Genomic DNA, 19352 nt, shown 5'->3' on the forward strand with positions numbered 1-19352 from the left:
AGAAGTACCGCTGCCGCCCAGATCCTTGGATGGCCAGCCATTCACCTGTCCGTATTGCTGTTTCGAGGTCAATCTTTACAAAGAGTTGACAACCACTGAAGATTGGGAAGCTCATGTATTTGAAGACTTACTCGCTTATCTCTGCACTTTTGATCAATGCGACTGGAGTCGCAAAGCATACGGTGCGCGTGACGAGTGGTACCAACACGAGCTACGAAGTCATCTCATACCTCAAGTGTGGAGTTGCGAGTCTTGCCAGAAGGAATTCAAGACCAAGTCAGACCTGAAACAACATTTGTTGAAATCACACTCAACTGACTTCTCACCGAATGAGGCTACTCAAATGGTGTCGTTCCTTAGGCCGATTCATTCTCGCGAGTCCTTCTCGCGAGAAAGATGCCCACTGTGTCCGTGTCCACTAGACCCGGCACAGATGAAGGAGCACATAGCAGAGCACTTGGAGCAATTGGCTTTGACAGCTGTGTGTGGGGAGGAATCTACGGAAGAAGACGACAGCGATGATATCATGTCTCAAAGCGCTAGCGACACCATGTCTGAGAGGGGAACTAAACTACGAATGCTGCAAGCCTTTGCTGAAGAGCAAGGCGCACAGTTCGGACAACGTCCAAAACCGGCCGAAAACATCGATGAAAATGATATCAATGATGTTTCGGACGAGGACGAACCGTTATCGGACTACTCTAGGGCAACTGGAGATCGATTACCCGGTTCCTCGGGTGCTTGGAGAGTACAGGAATTAATGAATGATGGCACTCTTCCGAGCCGCCATGTCGAACAAAGCTCAGGACGAATCCCTCATCGATCTCGATCTGACACAGACTCGTCACAGAGGTTTCCACTTGTCGAAACAAGAACGTTTCCCAAAGATGAAAGTTTCAAAGGGCGTGAAAAAGAGTTGGCCAACCTCTACAAGATACTATCAGAGCCTGGCCGGGTTTATGTTCTGAGTGCCGAGGGTGGCATGGGGAAAACAACTCTGGCCGCTGAGTTCACATACAGATACGAGCAGTCTTTCGAGTACATCTTCTGGGTTCAGGCTGAGACACAAGTTGGTGCTTCAGAAACCTTCAACCAGATTGCTCTTGTACTAGACCTAGCAGCACCTGGCACTGATCAAGAGGAGCTTACAAAAATCGGGCGCGAGTTTTTGGAAAGTACCAAGAAGCGATGGTTGATGGTCCTCGACAACGTGGAAAAGTGGGATAATATTGATGGGTTCACGCCGATGAAAACATCAGCGACAACAGGAAGTATCCTGATCACCACGAGATATCAAGAGCTCACAGCACCATCAAGGCCAATTAACTACTATCGGAAGACACTCGAGGAGCTGCCAACGGAGGAAGGAAGGGAACTTCTGCTTCACGGGCTTCCCCTGGATCTTCGCCCATCCAGTCACTCCCTGAGAGATCCCGAGTACAAGGCTGCGGGAGATCTGGCAACTCTAGTGGGTTTGCCATTGGTAATTGTTCTGATCACTGGGTACATGAAGGCAATGAATTGTAAACCGTCTGAGTTTGCCACCTACTGGGATTCGTGGTGGATGGACAATAATCCAGGCTCTGGTCCAGAAGACCAGAAAAGTACCAAGGGAAAGCTTGACACGATCATGAAAATTTCCACAGAGGATCTCAGTAGCGATGCGAACAAGGTGCTCCGCATATTGTCTTTCTTAGATAGCGACGGAGTTCCCAAAGACCTTTTGGTCGTTGAGAAAGGTCAAAGTGGGCCGCCATATCTACAAGCCTTCAGGTACGAGCCCCAATTGTTACTGAGATCCTTTGGCTAACCTCCCTCAGGATCGAGAAAATCTTGAATCAGTTGATATCCAAGCACTTCATTTCTGAGAAGACCCAAGATAACAAGAAGATGTACATCGTTCACCGATCTGTACAAATCAGAATCTCCCGAGAGCTTCACAAGAAGACTCGGCAAGCTGAAGAGCTGTTCAAACTGACTGTCGAGCTGGTCCGTCGACGGCTCCCGCGGCCTTCTTTGGACTTCCCAGACCAACAGAAGTGGAGCCATTTCAAGGAATACTTGCCACATGTTGCGACCCTCCAGAAGATTTATTCCGATCAGGGTACGGTAATCGCTTTGACGCCTTTCATCGAACTTGCCGAGCTGTTCAAGGATGGCGGAGTGTTCCTGTGGCAAAGGTTCCTCCGAAATGATGCCATGCGGCTTTTGTTGGCTGCAGAGAGAATCCTCGACCAACTGGAAACAAATCACGATGAGCTGAGAGCTGAGATCCACGTCACAATGAACCTCTTGCTTCAATATCTTGGAATTTCCCGCCGCAAGGAAATCAGTGAACGGGCGAAGAAGATACTGGACTTTAATCAAAATCGTGCAAGGCAGCTGGAAGCTTCAGGCAAGCTCAGCGATGTGGACAGGATCCGAGTCATCAACGCTTTCGCAGACTACGCCAACTCATTGCTTCAGGGTAACGACTTCAAAGCCGCCGAGGCGATCTACAAAGGCTGTCATGAACGGCTGCTTACCATCACCTCTGAAGAATCAGATCCCTTCGCCTTTGCGAAGCTTGCCCATCACATGGCTTATTGCAGCATGTATCGGCACGATTTCGCGGAAGCCATCCTACTTGCCGAGAGGGCTATTCGGCTCATGCAAGTGTTTGGCGACAAGCTACTTGTTCTGCGATTTCAGTTCGACCTTGCCTGCATTGTGCTGCAGAGTGGCGACTTACAGGGCTCCCTAGACCAGCATGAGATCATCCTAGCCGAGAGGATGAGGCTTCAGGGTAAAGACAGCTACTTCACTTTACAAAGTCAGTATGCTGTGGGTGCATTGTATTCCTATCTAGCAAGATGGGATGACGCCGAGTAAGTCAATTCAGTGTAGTTTTCATCTCGTTCTGACTAATAGAATACCAGGTGGCAGGTCAACAACGCCCTGCAGAAAGCTGAAGGTAAGCCCGGGAAAAGTGTCTGGTCAGATGCTGCGACCGCGAGAGCCAAGTTCCATCTATCCCAAATATTGAAAGCACGGAATGGTGGCAAGATGTCAAAGGATGCAGAAAAGCTAGCCCAAGAAGGGAAGGACGTGTTATCAAAGCTACTCGTGTATGATGACATCTCCGGAGTCGAGGAGGATGATACACTGGCACTATTCGATCATTTGCAGCCGGTCTTCGGAGGGCGTTGGACGGGAATGAGTCTTTTGAAGTACGTATCCTAGCCAAGAACAACTAGTTTTTTCTTGGTGTGGTGAAGATGTCATGTTACCAAATCTTCCGGTTCCTGGTCTTGGAGTCTTGACGAGGTGGTGAAGCAAGTGGGCATGTCACTAGTCTATAGAATGCGCATACTGGGAGTAAGCTGGCTCGCGTTTGTGAACAAAGGTGGCAAATAAGTCAGCTAATTGACAGGACTTTACGCAAAAAAATGTACATAACCAAAGTTCAAGTCATAGATTCAAAGTTCAGTTGCTCTTAAGTAAGTGTTATCAAAGACCTGAAAGGTACATGCACTGTACCAACAAATGCTTGCTCACGATAGCATTGTCAAGACAACACTGAGTAATGCAGACTGGCAGCTCCCAAAGTAAATGCTCACTACAGGCCTCCTGTTCGCTGTGGAGGGCGGTCTCACCAAGATTCTGCACGGCGCGCAGTCATGTAGTCATGTAGGTGCAGCAAAGATCCTCTGCCTGCAGCCCCTTGAAAGTAGCCTCGGAGAACTATCCCGCCCTCTCCATGGTCCATGTCGACAAGACCGCCTCGCCAGGGAGACATGTGACTATGGATTCGCCAACAGCGAGGTTGGTTCTAGCCGCGCCGTGTGGCATCCGCAATGCCAAGCCGCAGAACTAGGCGATGAGTGCCCCTGCACCAAGGTTTTGCTCCATCCTCTGATTCCTCTCTGTCCTCCAGATGGATCCCCATGTTTATAGTAAGGGCTCTGGTGGGTCGAAAATGTCAATGTCAGGATAACTGATTGCAAGCAGTGTGAGCATCAGTCTGGACGCAGCCCATCATGCGTTTCTCTTCTGCAGCTTGGCTCACTGCCAATTGTTCTCGTCCATCAGCTACGCCCTACGGAGCAAATTCGGCCCAAGGAAGAGCCACATGTGTTATGAAGATTTTGGCGAGTAGCGACTTACAAACTTTTTCAGTAATGCGAGTGATCGATTCTTGTCAAAAGGCAGATTTTACCAGACTAGGCTAAAAGTCAGACCATGTCCATCAGGGGTGCCCCTTGAACGCGCTCTCATTCTTGCTCCAAGTTGAGACGAACCCATTGCCACATGCGAAGTAACTCGGTCTGTTCCGAAGAAAGAAGGCGCCAAGTCATTTCCCACGATGCAAAGGGACTCTTGCAAGTTGCGGACCCCCCATGTCTAGCCCTCGGTTAGACAAATGCAACCCCAGGGCTGAAAACCTCCCTTGTCTAGCGTTGCCACTAGTCTACGCTGAGATGATCCTCCGGTAAAGGGCCTTGCCTGGACTCCACGATGCCGAAGGCCGGATTGGACGGATGGATCAGATAACGAGGGTGGTGGGGTAGCAGAGCGGATCTGATAACTTGACTTGGCATCATGTGCAAGAGAATAATTCGGCGAGGAACTTTGACTTGGATGTGTGGCGTTTGCGCCACCAATTCTAAGCGAGGCAATTCGTGATACTTCTCGTTTATGAGGCACTTGGAGACCGTTGAAGGTTCTGCGTGTTCCTCTTGGGAAGCTTTAGACTGCACTCTAGTCTAGTTGCTTTGGAACCAATCATTTTTGGATATCATGATGTGGATGCCACCATGCACAAGGCAAGACATGAGGTACCTTAAGATCACACTCGCCGGGCCCAGCTGTTGGTCGTAGCTATATGTCTAAAGCTTGGCAACGACACGGCGGGGAACAGTTCCACAGACACGTTGGCCATGGATCAGTGGTCTTTTGCTAGTTCATTCGCATGTCGGGTCTGCGTGAGTTCATAGCTGTCCCGCCCATTTGGGTGGGTGGGCGGAATCGAGTCACAGAGTCTGAGAGTCCGCAAAAAAGGTTGCAGCCATCAACACTTGGCCGAAAATCCTCAGGGGTCTAGGGCGTAGCAGAGCGGGGGACCAACACGAGGGCGCGAGCAGACTTTTGCTGCTGGAATGGCGGATCTGATAACTCTAAACGAGCCTGGACTTTGGACGAGGTGGAATGGCGCCGAAGTGCTCGCTAAGTTAGCAACTTGACTGGCCCACTGGCATCTCCCTTTGGAGTTTCCGTACTAACCTGGTCCACGTCGAACACTTGAAGTTCCGCATCGCAGAGACTTCTCCGTAGGTTGGTTGAGCCGGAGGCTTCTTTGGTCTGGGCGAGACCAGACCATTTTTACCTCCTTTGGTAAGTTGGTCGGGAGGAGACTCCGCATGAGTAGGGCAGGGGTTCGACTTTGAAGCTCTATCGTACTCCATCGGAGTGGCTGAATGGGTTGGATTATGGGTAGATGATAGATACATGGACTACTCTGTACAAAGAGGGACAGAGAACATATATAAGTCTAGCTTCAGTCCTCGGTCAGAGCCATTACTCTAAAAGATAACTCAAATCATCGTTCTTTGCCATCTTCCACTACTCCTCTTGACATTCTGAATACATTTACTTTGCAAACGTTTTGAACTAGATCTGTTCCGAACATCAGTCAACATGGGTTACGCAATTCTGCCAGCGCTGATTCCCGACATCCAGAAGGTCTACGATTCATATTTCAGTGCCTTCACTGGTGATGAGATGGGAGAGATCATGGTCAAAGTTCTCTTCCCCAACGGCGTAGACTCTGAAGAATTCCGCAAGGCACACACCGCTGGCACGTTGGCCTGGTGGCATCACAGCGACTGCCAGTACACCTACAAGTGCGTCGACACCGAGACTGGCGAGATCGTGGGCATGGCCCTGGGCGACATCTATCTCAGAGAGCGTAGCGAAGAAGAGCGCAAGAACCATGGTGTTGGCTGGCTCGAAGGCAAGGACAGAGAGCGAGCCGAGGCTGTTCTCAACCCCCTGCACGAGGCTAGAGAGAGGCTGTTTGGCGGTCGCCGCTACATCTGTAAGTCGACGAAACCTACAAAGGGTACCCTGGCAAAAGAAAAAAGACTGACTCGACCTTCTCCTTCCAGACTCCCACGTTATTGCGGTCGATCCCAAGCACCAGGGCAGAAAGGCCGGTGCCCTCTGGTGTAAGTGGGGAGCGGAACTCAGCGACAGCCTGGGTCTCCCTCTTTACTTTGAGTCGTCCCCTTCCACATACAAGCTCTACGAGAAGATGGGCTACGAGACTCTGGACGAGAAGATTGTTCACAGCGCGGAGCTCATGGGACAACCTGAAGACACAGTCGTTCCCCTCATGGTCAAGATGCCTGCATGTGCAGGGGGCATGACTTTCAAAGAGTGGCGTGCTGCCGGATACCCTGCCTTCAACGAGGTCAAGAGCGTCCCGGCCGCTCCCGTGGTCGATATGATTGGTGTCGACAAGAAGGCTAGCAATGGTACCATGGCTGTGGAGGTGCAGGTTCAAGAGGTACATGTCTGAGAGAAGACGGTGGAGGGACCTTGTGTTTGATATCGGCGTTCTAGCATGCTTGAAAATTCCCCAATTTAGTTAATACAATCGACTCCTCTAATGCTTATTTTGTCTGATAATGCTCCCCTCCCTCCTCTTCAAAGGGTCTTTTGCACGCGAGGTCCGTCATGGAGAACCATGACTCGTTGCTTGGATGGCCCTGGTTCGGTTCTCGGAGTGGAAATTAGGCTCCTTGTCCCGGGACAGGGGCACCGGCGTCGGCAAGATCTCGTCTCTGTTGGCCGTACGGGCCCACGGAGCTGCTTAAGCCGCCTTTGGATCTTCGTACCGAGTGTGGTGAAAACGCTGCAGGTTTTTTTCCACTAGAGCGTAGAACGAAAATGGGCGAGGGTTTCTCCTCCGGCGGAGACATTTGTACGTAATAAACGCCCATAACCGTCCCGAAAGTGTGGCACGTTGTCTTAGCGCCCGAACTCTTGAGGGACGATGGAAGTCATGGCAGAGTAACACCTGATTATCTCATGCTCAGCGACACTGCACATTCTCCAGGTCAGGTCAAGGCCGAGGTCAATACCAAAAGCCCGAGGAGCTGCCTCTTTTAAATCCGTCTGCGTGTCAATCAACAACTGAATCTGACCAGTTCCGGGGATAGCGTCGGCCGATGCGACATCGGTCATTTCAGAGCCGATTCGTCCGCCGAACGACAGCACGCTACTAAACGAGACCGGTTCCCGTTTTGATCTAATCAGATGCATCTGATAAGTATTGAGGCCATCCGCTTGATCGGATCCTGTCAATAATCATTGTACCACACCTCCCTTGACTACTTCCCACCAACAAGCCCGCGGACTCCGGTTATTGGCCGTGACCCCAACGATGGACAAGATTAGGAAGGTCGTCCTTTTCGTGAGGCTTGTGGGATACTCGCTACGGCTTTATGCGGACTTTTTCTCGCGATCTTACACCACTAAGAAACTCCCCGCCGGTCCCGCATCGAAAAATGGCGAGCCGATCAACATTGTAGTCATCGGCGCTTCTTTTGCCGGATATCATGCTGCCAGAGTAATCGCAACCTCCCTTCCCACAGACGGTCCGTACCAACTCATCATCGTCGAACCGAACCAACATTGGCAATTCACCTGGACGTTGCCTCGCTTCTGTGTCGTCGAGGGACATGAGCACAAGACGTTCATCCCCTATGGCCCCTATCTGCCGGCAGGCTCGGAGAAGATTGTGCGATGGGTTCATGATCGCGTCTCTACAATCACCGAAAATACGGTGACGATCCAAGGCACGGGAGAGAAGATTCCATACTCGTACATGGTCATCGCAACAGGGTCGGGCGTGGGTATGTCTCTGCCGTCAAGAGTGGGATCAATAGACAAAGCTGAGGGAATCAAACTACTGCAAAACTTCCAGCAACGCATCAAAGCCGCCAAGAATCTTGTTGTTGTTGGCGGAGGTGCTGCGGGTGTCGAGCTTGCTACGGATGCTAAGGACCAGTACCCGGACAAGAATGTTACGTTGATTCACTCTAGAGACGCAGTCATGAACCGCTTCGGTCATGATTTGCAGGCTGGAGCTCTCGCGGGCTTGAAGGATCTCGGAATCGAAGTCATACTCGGGGAGCGGACAACATCCGAAACACCCGTGGATGGTTTCGTCACACTTCGCTCTGGGCGGAAAGTCGAATGCGATTTCATGGTGAGCCAAGTTTTTGAACTCCTATTTTCTCAGTGGCCTTTTAACAAGTTTCGGACGTCTAGGTGAACGCCACTGGCCAGCAACCTTCTTCTCAGATCATCAGCGATTTCGTCCCCGAGGCAATCGCAAAGTCAGGCCGGATCAAGGTCAAGCCAACAATGCAAATAGACGTCGACTCGCTACCGCACATCTATGTGTGCGGCGATGTTGCTGAGGCAGGCGTCACAAACCCCAATGCCCGAGCCGCTATGAAGCAGGCCATCTACGCCGCGGATAACCTCGTTCTCGCTCTTCAGTCGAAGAAGCCTTCCAATATTTACGAGCACTACTGGGCTGACGGCGTCATTAAGCTGACGCTGGGTCTCGTAAGTTTTCATCCTAAGCATTTTCCATAGCCTGTGAATCTTCACGTCTAATGCTCCCCAGCATAAATCCATCACGGCCTTCGGTATTGGGGACACAGAGCTGCTCTTCCGCGGAAAGGAGAAGGAGGTTACGCTAATGATCGAGCGTGCTTGGACGAACATGGGAGCTAAGCCTTATGAAGACAAGGAGTATGACACGGGAAGAGCGCAAAGCAGCGTAGCTGATAAAGCTCTGGAGGTGGCCAACGAAACGGTGTAATATGCATCCAGCGCAACCGCATGTTACTATCAAGGGCTTGCTTGCGGAGTATTTAGATATAGAGATGTTCTTTCGGGGTTCGAGGCCAGAGGATACCAGTACAGGTGTACAAGATCAACCAATGCCCTGCCTAAATCGAGTGACGTGATTAGATCAGATCCCCATAGGTTCCGCCTTTCTAAAGCATCGTGAGGTACGGTTTCTCCCACATTCCGGGTGGGACAAGAACAAAGCCCTACCGGGCTGCTAGTCCCCAGACTCTAGGTTGCAACCCACTGTCCGCATACCCCATCGGCTTCGAGACGCCTGCAGATCTGCCGGTCACACAGGAACCAAGTACACTAGTGGGATGGGCTTATTTTCCGTGCAGAAAACCTTGATCAAACCTCATGATTCTGTTTCTCGTTGGCACTAGAGAGATCATGCGCTCTTCAGTTGCAATACTCGAAGAAAACGACTTGCCAATCACTACATATATATATCGTTCCCTTGAGGCTAATTCATTCACAAAAAGTTCATCAGCCTCTGTTGTACAATTCTCGATACTTGATATTGAGATCACATTTGACCATGACACACTGTTACCTTACACTTTCGCCCCAAGTCCTTCTCCCCATGTACACCATCAACCCTGATCCAAACATCCACCTTCCGACACCTCTCCTCCTCCTTCTCATTCCACAACCTCCCACACCGCCAACAAAGACGAAAAACATCTCCCTGCTTCTTAATCGGCTGCAAGTGACCATACCACCTCTTCCGAACAGCACAATCCCAGCACCGCCTCATCGTCAAAGACTTCCGGAACCACGACTTCTCATACCTCCGCATTCGGTCGCCGAAGCAATTCTTCTCTAGGATACGACCGCACTCGTAGCACGGCCAACGCCCTCCGAACCCGCGGCGCCCGTAGCGATAGCCGTAACGCTCCGTCTTGTAGAGGTACTGATTCCGTTGGTGTTTCGGTATGAGGGTTTGGATGTTGAGGTGGTCGTGGAGGAAGTGGTTGGTTGCTGAGAGTTTGAGAATGTCCGCGTAATCCAGGTAAACGGCAATCTGATAATGAACATCGAAAGGCAAGTTCTGGAAGGGACACGGCATTTTAGGTGTTGTACCGGGGTCAAGCTCCTTTGCTAAAGCCATAATCGTTGTTGTCAGGATCATGAGTTGTTGTATTTTCTGTGGTCCTCTTTTCTGCCGTTTGGGGCAATCATGACCGGAACGCAAATCTAAGCTCTTAGACGTTCCCAAGTTTCAGTGGTTGATGACGATGTTTACTTTGATCAGGTAAAAATCTTGGTGTTCAACTCGTTGCTGCCTGGAATCGCTGATCGCGGTGTAGGAGTCATCGTTGCAACCGGCTTAGCCGGCCCGGCTTACCGTACCTGTGTTACAAGGTAGGAATGGTGCATCTCTTTAGACTCGAAGCATACAGAAATTGCTGAATCTAATCCTACCTATCTTTCAGATCTACTAAGTTCATACAGCAAAAGATCGCGTCGATGCTGTTAAAATAGATTCGAGGTTGTTTGTTGGAATTAAGGTGTCTCACCCAAGATTTTCTCGATGCCTATCCAGTAGTATTCCATACTTATTATGAATACTTTAAAATACCTTTTGCTAAACAATTTTGTTATCATGTGTCCGTGTTGCCCATTACGCCCCGTGACTCCGGACTCTCGCCCTGCATATGGCGTAAAGAAGCAAACTCATCCCAAAATTCCTCCATTTTACCGCAATACCGATTTGACTCCCATGGACTCGTCAGAATTCTCTCCTTATGTCTAAGACTGCTGCAAATCATACTCTCTAGGCTTTCCACCGTTGATATACTCCCATAGCCTGCTCTTTTGGCAGACTATGTGCCCTTCGACGTCGCAACTGCCATTTCCAGCTTTCATACGCTTAGCCATGAACTTGCTATCCACGACGCTAGTGAGGGTTTCGTTCAAGGGAAACAGTCTGTCGAGATAATGCTGATTCAATAGGTGACCCAACACGTTGTTCTCGAAAAGTAGTCCAGCAAAAGTATTCTGTCTCTTATCCAGGCGTAGAATGTCATCAACGATTGGCAAGAAAGGGTGCCGTCCATCCATTGGCTGAGGGTTGCTTTGCTCGGCAACCAGAGACTTGAAATGAATGACTCCCCATTGGGATACAAAGTCACCAGTGTTGCCATAATGCTCGATATGCCCGATAACGTGTTCATTTTTAGAAGTTTCGGGGTCATTGAAGTGGTTGGCAGCGTTACCGAAAGTGTAGATCTCCAGCTTATGCAAGGTCTCTCGGCGGTAGTTGGAGAGGAGCCAATCGAGGATGATGCTGCCCTCAAGTCCACCTTGAGAGTGAAGGATGAGAACGGTTTTGTCTTTCTTCTGCGCAGGGTCCAGGGCAGCTGTGATGAGCGCATAGCAAGTTCTGGTGTCCGAGGTACCAAAGTAGAAGCATCGCTCTAAGAGACACTGGATAAGGTCGAAAACAATTCCAGAGCTGCGGTATTATGATTTAGCGAAGGATGCACCTAAAGTCAGAGGTTGGTACAACCTACGTTCTGTTGTGTACACCCGTAATGGGACGCTGAAAAGTGCGTGATAGTCTGTTGATGTTCCCCTGCAGCCAATGCGAGCTAGCCTCCCGTCAGAAGCGTATTCACAAGACATAGTGTGATCAAGGTGCGCTTACCCAACGGACACGCCGTTAAGAAAGATCCATTCTTCGCTGTAGTTCTCGTTGGGGTCCAGCGACTTCCAATTAGCCGCCTCTGGCCACAAATCATGCTGGGACTTGAGCAAGTTGTTCTCGGTTCCAGCATTGAGCTGTAAGCAGAAGATATAGTTGACGAAGATAAATCCGCCGACGTATATCATGAAGAACTGGAAGGGAAGGGTGGCGAGGAACGGCAGTGAAACCAAGAAAGCGAGTTGCGTCACGATGAGGATGCCGTGTATAAAGAGACACCAAAGGTTTCCGACCGAAGGATAGAGCTCATCCATCTCGCCGGAGGGGTAGTAGGGGTCGATTTTGCCTTGATACCAGGTTTGAATGGCTGTGATGGCGCTGTCGATGGGGCCCCATAGGAGCCATCTCGGCACCCATGACTTGTCGAGCTTTGGGTATCGGACTCCATCTCGCCGAGGATACCATAGGGGAGTGATGACGAAGGGGATGTATCCGATGCATCTAATAAAGAGCACCAAATCATCCCAGAGAAGGCGCCATGGCGGTGCAGTGTAGTATTCGGGCAACGTAGCCTTGATTTCTTCGGTGTCGCCCGATGGTGGGCGTGGTGATCTCGCGACTGCCAGAGATGTGGTAACGGGGCGCTTGGTTTTGTCGACCGACTGATAGACGTTGACGAAGTGCCCCGATGTCGATGAGGCCGCCATGGCGAGGAGAGGGCCGGACGTGACGCAGTCTGTGATGACGTACAAAATTCACCAGGTTTATTTAGGTTTGGAATGTTGAAGGGTTCGGATCATTTCGAGGTTGACGGGAATTTGGGACATTCGCTTGCCTTTTTGTACCTCCTGCCTGCTACCTGCGTGCGCGCCTGCCCTCTGTGTTTCGGATGCACAGTCCGGCCCGCCCTTGGCACTAGCGGAGGAGGCTGACGACGGGCTGTCAGAAGAAGCAATAATTCCTCACTTGACTTGGAATAGTAACATTGAGGCTGTCTTGCAATCACATGCTCTTACTGCTCAGCATTCAACTATTTCACTACCTTGTTGGTTGAATCTGACATAAGAAAGCCACCCATTGGCTGCGGTCACTTGAGTTGCCTATCTGAGCCATGCTGTGGCACGCGTGGCACGCAAATCACAGCGAGCGTGCACACACGCGACACCATCCCTTGGAATCTGGGCTGCATGATGCGCCCATTGCCCGCCACTTGTCAGCCCGGCATCTGAGTCTGATGGGTCGCGCTTGAATCCTTGCCGCTGCACCGTTTGCCTTATTCTGCACCTATGAGCGCACAAGACAGGCTGGCGAGCCGCATTCTCGGCCCCCATCCTCTCTTCATGGTGCTCCTTTTCCAACGGCTATGTCCGTCTGACGTACAACCGATTCACTTGTGCGATTCGATTTCTGACATTGAGACAGGCTCCTATGCAGGTAGATGTCGGTACTTGGTGAGGCCGATTCCTGCCATAAAAGTTGTTAATTTCTGTGATAAAGCTTTACCGGCAGCTATCATCGCCTTCCTCCATTTCACTCACCTTAGAAAGTCTTCAAGTCGCGGTAGCCGGCTCGATAATCCTTATCACTTGATGTAACTTGTCGCGTCCATCTGAGTCAGAGTGAAAGGTTGGCATGCCACCATAACCCTCTTCTAACCGTATTATCGAGGTACAACGCCAGGCGAGACGGGAGACGGAAGACGGGATCACCACAACTGACGTTGTGCAGCAGCAGGCGGAGGTTGCGGCCAAAGAGCCCCAAGTGCTGCCAAGGCAGCCGGTACCAAGCCCCCTTGAGCCTGCGGCTGATACTGAACCTGCGGCTGGTACTGGACCGGAGGCTGGTAGGCTGGGGCCGGCGCTTGATATTGCACCGGCGGCGTCTGATACATGCAGTACGCCGGCGGAAGGGCATTCTCGAGGTCCGGGTCGGGACCCTTTTGTATGACGACGCATTTGTATACGCCGTAGAGTACGCCACTCCCTACTAACGTGCTGAGCACTGCGATTGTGACTGCTAAGCCGGTATCCATGGCGACGATCTGTCTCGTAGCAATTCTTGAAGTAGGTGGTTAATTCGGAGGTTGTTAGTGGTTGTTGGTAGTTGTTGTTGGTAGTTGTTGTTGCTGGCTGCAGTAAAGCTGATGAATATCCACGAGAAAATAGCGAGTATGGATGTCAGACTCTAGAAGAAAGTACTCAGTTGTCATGCGAGGGAGTAATGAGATTTTCGTCTGAATCTGTAGTCTGCAGAGAAGTTGGGCCTTTGTGTGTCTATTTCTCTAGGCTTCGGAGGTACCACCTAACCACGACTTCCAAATATGTTAGCGGAGAAAGTTTCCACAACCACTGGGTATCAAGTGCTTGATACTCGTCATACGAAGTCTGATGAACCTTGTTGAATGCCATCGGCAGGCACTCCTTTGCAGGACGCCTTACGCAACCATGGTAGAGATCATCTGGCTGCCTCGACCTTCCCAAGATATGCTTGACTTTGCGGTGAAATTATGTCAAGAATTCCGCAAAGGTCGGGTTCACCAAAGACTTTGAAGAACCTTGAGGGCCGGAAGACATCAATGAATTCCTATGGCCTCGTGAGTACGACAAGGCCATAGAACGGCGTCTCATGGATCGATAGACACAAGGCAGTAGATAGCGCCAGTCCTCCGGAATAACATCCCCACTTCTCACCGATATCCGGGCCCGGGGCCGATCGGACGACTTGCGACGGGCCTTTCGCGCGACATGTCCATGCCGTGACTTCATCGTTTCATTGCTTTTTCTAAACTCTCTCCCACAGCACTCTGTCCCACCACCGAATTGACATCGTAATGCGACCTTACTCTAATACGCGTACCGAGGTACCCCTGCCCGCGCGGGGTTATGCGAACCGAGGATCGTCCTCACTTGGCTACGGTCCTTCTCCAAAACGAGACACAAACAACACCTTCTTTTTCTGGTTCCGCCTAGATTGGCCACCAATCTCTCTTATTTATCCCACCAAAAGGCCAAGCATATCTGCAATATATATAGGACAAGAGCCAAGATGGAACATCCCCAACTACCGACCATCGTTGCCGAAGCTATGGGCACTGTTTTCAGAATTCTTGGATACTCAGGGGTAATTTGCCAACCAACTTCAACCCAGCAAATCGCAACCTTCCCCTTTTATAGCCCTTGAACTTGCCTTTTCGATATCCACGGTCCCAGAGTCCCGACCTACTTTCCCCTCTTGACAAGTGTTGCGTAGGAGCACTTTGCTGGTCTCTTTGATGTGACGATACTATACCAAGGAGGCGCTTACCATGCGTTTGGTCTTCTGCATTGAGCCGAGGCCCTGGACTTTAGGCAAGTCACAACGGCTGTTGAGAGACATCTCTGACTTCTGATAATCGGACTCGAGGGTCTATATCTCCTGTATATAAACAAGCTCATTGTCGATAGACTTTCCATCTGATCTCTGCATCTCCATCCAGAACAAACTTGTGCAACATCAAGATCCGCAAATCACCATCTCACAAAAACGCTACCAAATATGCATCCCCTCACCCTCTTCGTCGCCGCCCTCCCGCTGGCAACCCAAGCCAACGCAGCCCTTCAGCGCGTCACAAACTTCGGCTCAAACCCAACAGGTCTAACAATGGACATCTCCGTGCCCCCAAACCTATCCGCCTCCCCCGCCATCGTCCTCGCCCTCCACGGCTGCGGCGGCTCCGGCGCGGCCTACAGCCGGCAGGCAGAGTACATCCCCTTGTCGGACGCCAAGGGCACTTTTGTCGTAATCTACCCGTCCTCCTCCCGCGACTTCAACTGCTGGGACGTCGCCACAACCGCCAGCCTAACCCGCGACGGCGGCGGCGACTCCACGGGGCTAGCCAACATGATCCGCTACACCATTGCCCAGTACGGCGCCGACCCGAAGCGCGTCTTCGTCACGGGCAGCTCGTCGGGCTGCATGATGACCAACGTGCTGACGGCCACGTACCCGGATCTCTTCGCCGCCACCTCGTGCTACTCAGGCGTCGCGGCGGGTTGTTTGGCGGGCTCGCCCGGCTCAAGCCCCATCAGCGCCGATCCCACGTGTGCCAACGGGCTGGTCGTGAAGACGGGCGAGCAGTGGGCCGCGCAGGTGCGCGCCATGTATCCCGGCTACAACGGGAGCTACCCGCGCGTGCAGACGTTCCACGGCACGGCGGACTCACTTGTCAAGTATCCCAACCTGGCTGAGCAGCTTAAGGAGTGGTCTACCATCCACGGTGTGAGCTTTGCGAAGAACAACACCAACACGCCCATCAGTGGATACACGCAAATGATTTACGGAGATGGGACCAAGCTCGTGGGGTACTCTGCGCAAGGTGTCGGGCATACTGTCCCGGTTCAGGAGGATCAGGACTTGAAGTGGTTCGGCTTGTGATAGCTGTGGTTAGCCAAGAGGATTGAGAAAAAAGTTGAAGAATGAGCTGGTATTGATGCAATGCAATATGTACAGCGTAGATATGGAAGCAGGCGCTAAGTCTCCGCTAGATACATTAAATCAACAGATCCACTAAAAATGGGATGTGAAGGAACTGCTCGATAGACACTAGAACATTTCCCTAAAGTGGTTGAAGACGTTGTCGACGTATGGGTTCGATACAGCAGTGGTCGGCGGCATGCTGGCATCGGACTGGCCACCGAAACCATCCTCCCCGTTGGATGCGAAGCCATTGAGCCCCAAGTATCCCTCAAAAATGCGACTCATCTCGTTTTGAATGCGGACTCCGTTGTTTGGAGATGGGGCCGTGTCCAAGTTTGGTGTTTGCTGTTGGGGTATCGTTGGCGTTGTCGATGGGCGTCCGAAAGGCGCAATCCCCGCCGGGCTGTTTGGCATGCGTCCGCCACTCGCGAGTCCAGCCATCGTCAGAGCCGCGGAGCTGTGCGCATCTTCATCTGGCAAGTTGCGAAGACCAATGCTTGGTGCAACTTCTTTGAGCGAACTGATGGTACGCCATAGCCGCTGGGATACCCAACTTTTGGCAGAAAGATCCTTGACAAGCTCCAGGGCCATGTAGAACTCTTCTCGGCACGTGGAGCTGAACCTCACGGGTGCATGGACAGAAGCCAGGAAGAGAACAGAGATTGCCGATGTCAGGAATTGGTGATAGAATACTTGTATCTTACGATACAAGTTCGTGGTGTTGTTGAGATGACTTAGATAGCGGATCGTGTCTTTCGCGAGATCAACTACACGCTGAGCTTGGGCAAAGTGGCCCATGATGCTAGTTGCGCTATGCAGAATTGGTGTATACAGCCAGATGCGGATCTGCAGACAAGTCAGCATCAAAGTCATGGCCGCAATCTCTGATACAGCAGATACAAACCTGGTTGAACCGCAAATATGTCCAAATGCGCAGGCGTTGAAGGTTATACGACGGAGTCGACGTCATTTGCTTCTCCTTGTCCCAATTACGTAGTTTGACTTCCTCTGGTACGTTCTCATACCATTGAAGGATCTCTTGGTCTAACTGCTCCATGTCTTCGTGACGGAGCTCACGAGCTAGGACAGGGCCAAAGTCTGTGACTTGACGCCAGACCTTGGCTCCCAACCTCGAGTAGCTGATCATGGCAACCAAGTACGGATATTCTTCCTATGTGACTGTGAGAAAAGACACGCCCAGGTATTTCATGCTGAAACAGGGTTACTCACAGGCATAGGTAGTTCTGGGTCAATCTCTTCATCGGGAACGACGAAGGGTAGGCCAGTGTTGAAAGCCCACCGCCGATCCAGAACGTAGGCCGACCAGAAACTATTCAACGCATTCTTCCTATCCTCTTCGTTCTTGATTTTCGCGATGCCGGTTGTTCTGTGGATGCCCATCTCCAAACACAGTCTAGTGACTTGGCCCATCACGCGCCATGCCAGGATTTCCTCGTTGGCCAAGAATCTATATCCAGCGAGAAGACATAGAGCTGGAAGACTCACAAAGTCGACCGCCTCGACCATGAGCTTTCGGTTGAGGACGGCGTCCATGCTGTCAATCAGCTTGCACGCTTTCTCGCTGTGCCCGTGCTCTTCCACCACAAGAGCGCAGCTCATGACGATCTTGAGCTGCAATGTCTTGTCATCGTTGAGATTTGGTGTGATGCCCTGCTTTCGGGCTGATTCCATGTAAGCCGTCAGGTGACGGACATGCTCAATGACTGATGGTATCTTGATGACAGGATACATGATGCCGACCTCTTCGTCATGTAGTCGACACAAGCGAATCATCTCGTCCTTGCCAAAGTCCCATAAAGGGTCAATTTGGCTTTCTTGAGGAGGCATGCGGAAAGGACTGTCCTCGGGTATGCCCAGGGGCGTGCCTTGTTCATCCTCCCCAATGCCCTTGTAACCCATATTGTGAATGGTAGTGTTGGCGATGTCCAGACTGTAAGCCATACTTGTGGGGCCACGGAAAGTTGCCTGCTTCGTTTGGGTCAACTCAGGCCGGTGGAGAGGAGACAGCGAGCTCGCCGGGGAGGCCTGAACTGTGCTTGAGGGGAAAGGCAATACTTTGTCCTGGATGGGCGCCAGACGCAGGGTTTCGGAACGGAGGGTATTCATGTTCTGATAGAGGTTATCGACCTGCTCTTGCAAGCGGGCCATCTGCTCCGTCATGGTCTTGTACTCGTCCGAGTCCTTGAAGCTGTTGGAGCAGCAATTCGGGGCATAGAGGCACTGCAGGTTGAGATTGCCACATCGTTGGCAGGGAGTTTCGCCATTGCATTTGATTTTGCGTCTTTTGCATTCGTTACTGTTGGAGAGAGCGTGGGCCGAATTAGTGATTTCGTCTTTTTGTACAGATGCGTTTTGGAGACTTGAAGGAGCTTATGACAGCCAATAGTGGACGATTGGACCATGGGTCTCCAACCACGAAGAGAAGAAGTTGCAATGGTATTCGGCTGGGCGCATGCCAAAGACACGGCCGGGATGGAGGTATCCTTACCAGGCAATGGATATGTACTGTTACAACGGCAATTAGCTTTCTGGAGTTCCACAAAGTTTATCAATGACATGGCACACAGCGGGAAAGGTGTTCACAGGGGAAGAATGACAAGAACGAGGAGACGATGGGTAGCCAAGGTAATGAATGGTAAAGACTGAAGGACGTATAGACAGCGGCAAAGACTACGCACCCGGTTCCTCTTGCTTCTCTGCTGCTTAGCAGCATTGCTCTCATCCTCTGACTTCCTCTTGGAACCAGTAACGGAGCTTGAGCCAGGCGTTCCAACTTGAGTTGCACCTCTGGAGGCCCCTGGTTGTTGTGCGGAATTGTCTCCGGGGGTCGCGGAAAGGGGGGAATGGACAGAGTGATTGTGTGGAGAATAAGCGGCGGCATTGGCAGCGCGGTCAGGCGGCAGAGGAACGGCTGCTTGGGTCAAGTAGCGCAAGTCGCTGACCTGCGCATCAATCTGCTCCATTGCGCATGGCGAGGCCCCCGGCGGACCTGTTTTTGTTTGTTTCTCGCGTTCGATCGTGAGCGACTGTTGAGCGATGGGGAGCAGGCGAGTAATGGCGATTTTCTCCCCTGTTTGCTCAGGCAGGTACCTGGGTACCTCACTGTCCCCCCCTTTGGCTCTTAGCCTCACTTCTTTTTTCGGGTATCGGGGCTTTCCTGCTCTCAGCTAATCCCGCTGACCTTCACGTGACCGGCTGAGACGTCCGGTCACGCGTTATCTTCATAAATCCCACTTTTACGTGATGCGATCCTTGGATGATTGGTCGCCCTATCGAGCCTTTCATTTCAAATGACGGCATTCCACCCATTGCCCAGGCT

General features: G+C 51.4%; 6 protein-coding genes across 6 annotated transcripts; 4 read left to right on the forward strand and 2 right to left on the reverse strand.

Moving 5' to 3' along the window:
* Positions 1 to 2199: 2199 nt before the first annotated feature.
* On the forward strand, positions 2200 to 3222 carry HER10_EVM0002636 (uncharacterized protein; the record flags this gene model as incomplete). Its single annotated transcript, XM_035472340.1, has 3 exons — positions 2200 to 2714; positions 2778 to 2867; positions 2919 to 3222. The coding sequence occupies 3 exons, from the start codon at positions 2200 to 2202 to the stop codon at positions 3220 to 3222; spliced, it is 909 nt and encodes a 302-aa protein (XP_035333800.1).
* Positions 3223 to 5676: 2454 nt separating this feature from the next.
* HER10_EVM0009126 (acetyltransferase) lies at positions 5677 to 6559 on the forward strand (the record flags this gene model as incomplete). The annotated part of the gene is made up of 2 exons (XM_035478625.1): positions 5677 to 6076; positions 6147 to 6559. 2 exons carry the CDS (start codon positions 5677 to 5679, stop codon positions 6557 to 6559), a joined length of 813 nt encoding a protein of 270 aa, XP_035334241.1.
* A 677-nt stretch (positions 6560 to 7236) lies between these two features.
* HER10_EVM0000886 (uncharacterized protein) lies at positions 7237 to 9018 on the forward strand. The gene is made up of 3 exons (XM_035470653.1): positions 7237 to 8254; positions 8317 to 8619; positions 8681 to 9018. The coding sequence occupies exons 1-3, from the start codon at positions 7427 to 7429 to the stop codon at positions 8876 to 8878; spliced, it is 1329 nt and encodes a 442-aa protein (XP_035333684.1). The 5' UTR covers positions 7237 to 7426; the 3' UTR covers positions 8879 to 9018.
* Positions 9019 to 10446: 1428 nt separating this feature from the next.
* HER10_EVM0004587 (uncharacterized protein) lies at positions 10447 to 12523 on the reverse strand. The gene is made up of 3 exons (XM_035474223.1): positions 11561 to 12523; positions 11427 to 11504; positions 10447 to 11368 (listed from the first exon to the last, which is right to left on the reverse strand). The coding sequence occupies exons 1-3, from the start codon at positions 12262 to 12264 to the stop codon at positions 10663 to 10665; spliced, it is 1488 nt and encodes a 495-aa protein (XP_035333932.1). The 5' UTR covers positions 12265 to 12523; the 3' UTR covers positions 10447 to 10662.
* Positions 12524 to 15091: 2568 nt separating this feature from the next.
* Positions 15092 to 15970, forward strand: HER10_EVM0012721 (PHB depolymerase family esterase; the record flags this gene model as incomplete). Its single annotated transcript, XM_035482109.1, has 1 exon — positions 15092 to 15970. One exon carries the CDS (start codon positions 15092 to 15094, stop codon positions 15968 to 15970), a length of 879 nt encoding a protein of 292 aa, XP_035334498.1.
* Positions 15914 to 19098, reverse strand: HER10_EVM0001223 (fungal specific transcription factor domain-containing protein). Its single transcript, XM_035470978.1, has 5 exons — positions 18712 to 19098; positions 18522 to 18538; positions 17243 to 18329; positions 16917 to 17183; positions 15914 to 16858 (listed from the first exon to the last, which is right to left on the reverse strand). Exons 1-5 carry the CDS (start codon positions 18994 to 18996, stop codon positions 16139 to 16141), a joined length of 2376 nt encoding a protein of 791 aa, XP_035333705.1. The 5' UTR covers positions 18997 to 19098; the 3' UTR covers positions 15914 to 16138.
* Between the last annotated feature and the right edge of the window lie 254 nt (positions 19099 to 19352).

Source organism: Colletotrichum scovillei (assembly GCF_011075155.1).
Source record: "Colletotrichum scovillei strain TJNH1 chromosome Unknown Contig00005, whole genome shotgun sequence".
NCBI classification, from domain to species: domain Eukaryota; kingdom Fungi; phylum Ascomycota; class Sordariomycetes; order Glomerellales; family Glomerellaceae; genus Colletotrichum; species Colletotrichum scovillei.

Bases quoted from the DNA above. Each gene is read 5' to 3' on its own strand.
- HER10_EVM0000886 (XM_035470653.1), top strand. From the start codon at position 7,427: ATGGACAAGATTAGGAAGGTCGTCCTTTTCGTGAGGCTTGTGGGATAC. The intron at 8,255-8,316 runs GTGAGCCAAGTT...TCGGACGTCTAG, and splicing joins AAGTCGAATGCGATTTCATG to GTGAACGCCACTGGCCAGCA. The intron at 8,620-8,680 runs GTAAGTTTTCAT...AATGCTCCCCAG, and splicing joins TTAAGCTGACGCTGGGTCTC to CATAAATCCATCACGGCCTT.
- HER10_EVM0004587 (XM_035474223.1), bottom strand. From the start codon at position 12,264: ATGGCGGCCTCATCGACATCGGGGCACTTCGTCAACGTCTATCAGTCG. The intron at 11,505-11,560 runs GTAAGCGCACCT...ACGGGAGGCTAG, and splicing joins CTTAACGGCGTGTCCGTTGG to CTCGCATTGGCTGCAGGGGA. The intron at 11,369-11,426 runs GTAGGTTGTACC...ATAATACCGCAG, and splicing joins ACGGGTGTACACAACAGAAC to CTCTGGAATTGTTTTCGACC.
- HER10_EVM0001223 (XM_035470978.1), bottom strand. From the start codon at position 18,996: ATGGAGCAGATTGATGCGCAGGTCAGCGACTTGCGCTACTTGACCCAA. The intron at 17,184-17,242 runs GTGAGTAACCCT...ACAGTCACATAG, and splicing joins ACCCAGAACTACCTATGCCT to GAAGAATATCCGTACTTGGT. The intron at 16,859-16,916 runs GTTTGTATCTGC...ACTTGTCTGCAG, and splicing joins CATATTTGCGGTTCAACCAG to ATCCGCATCTGGCTGTATAC.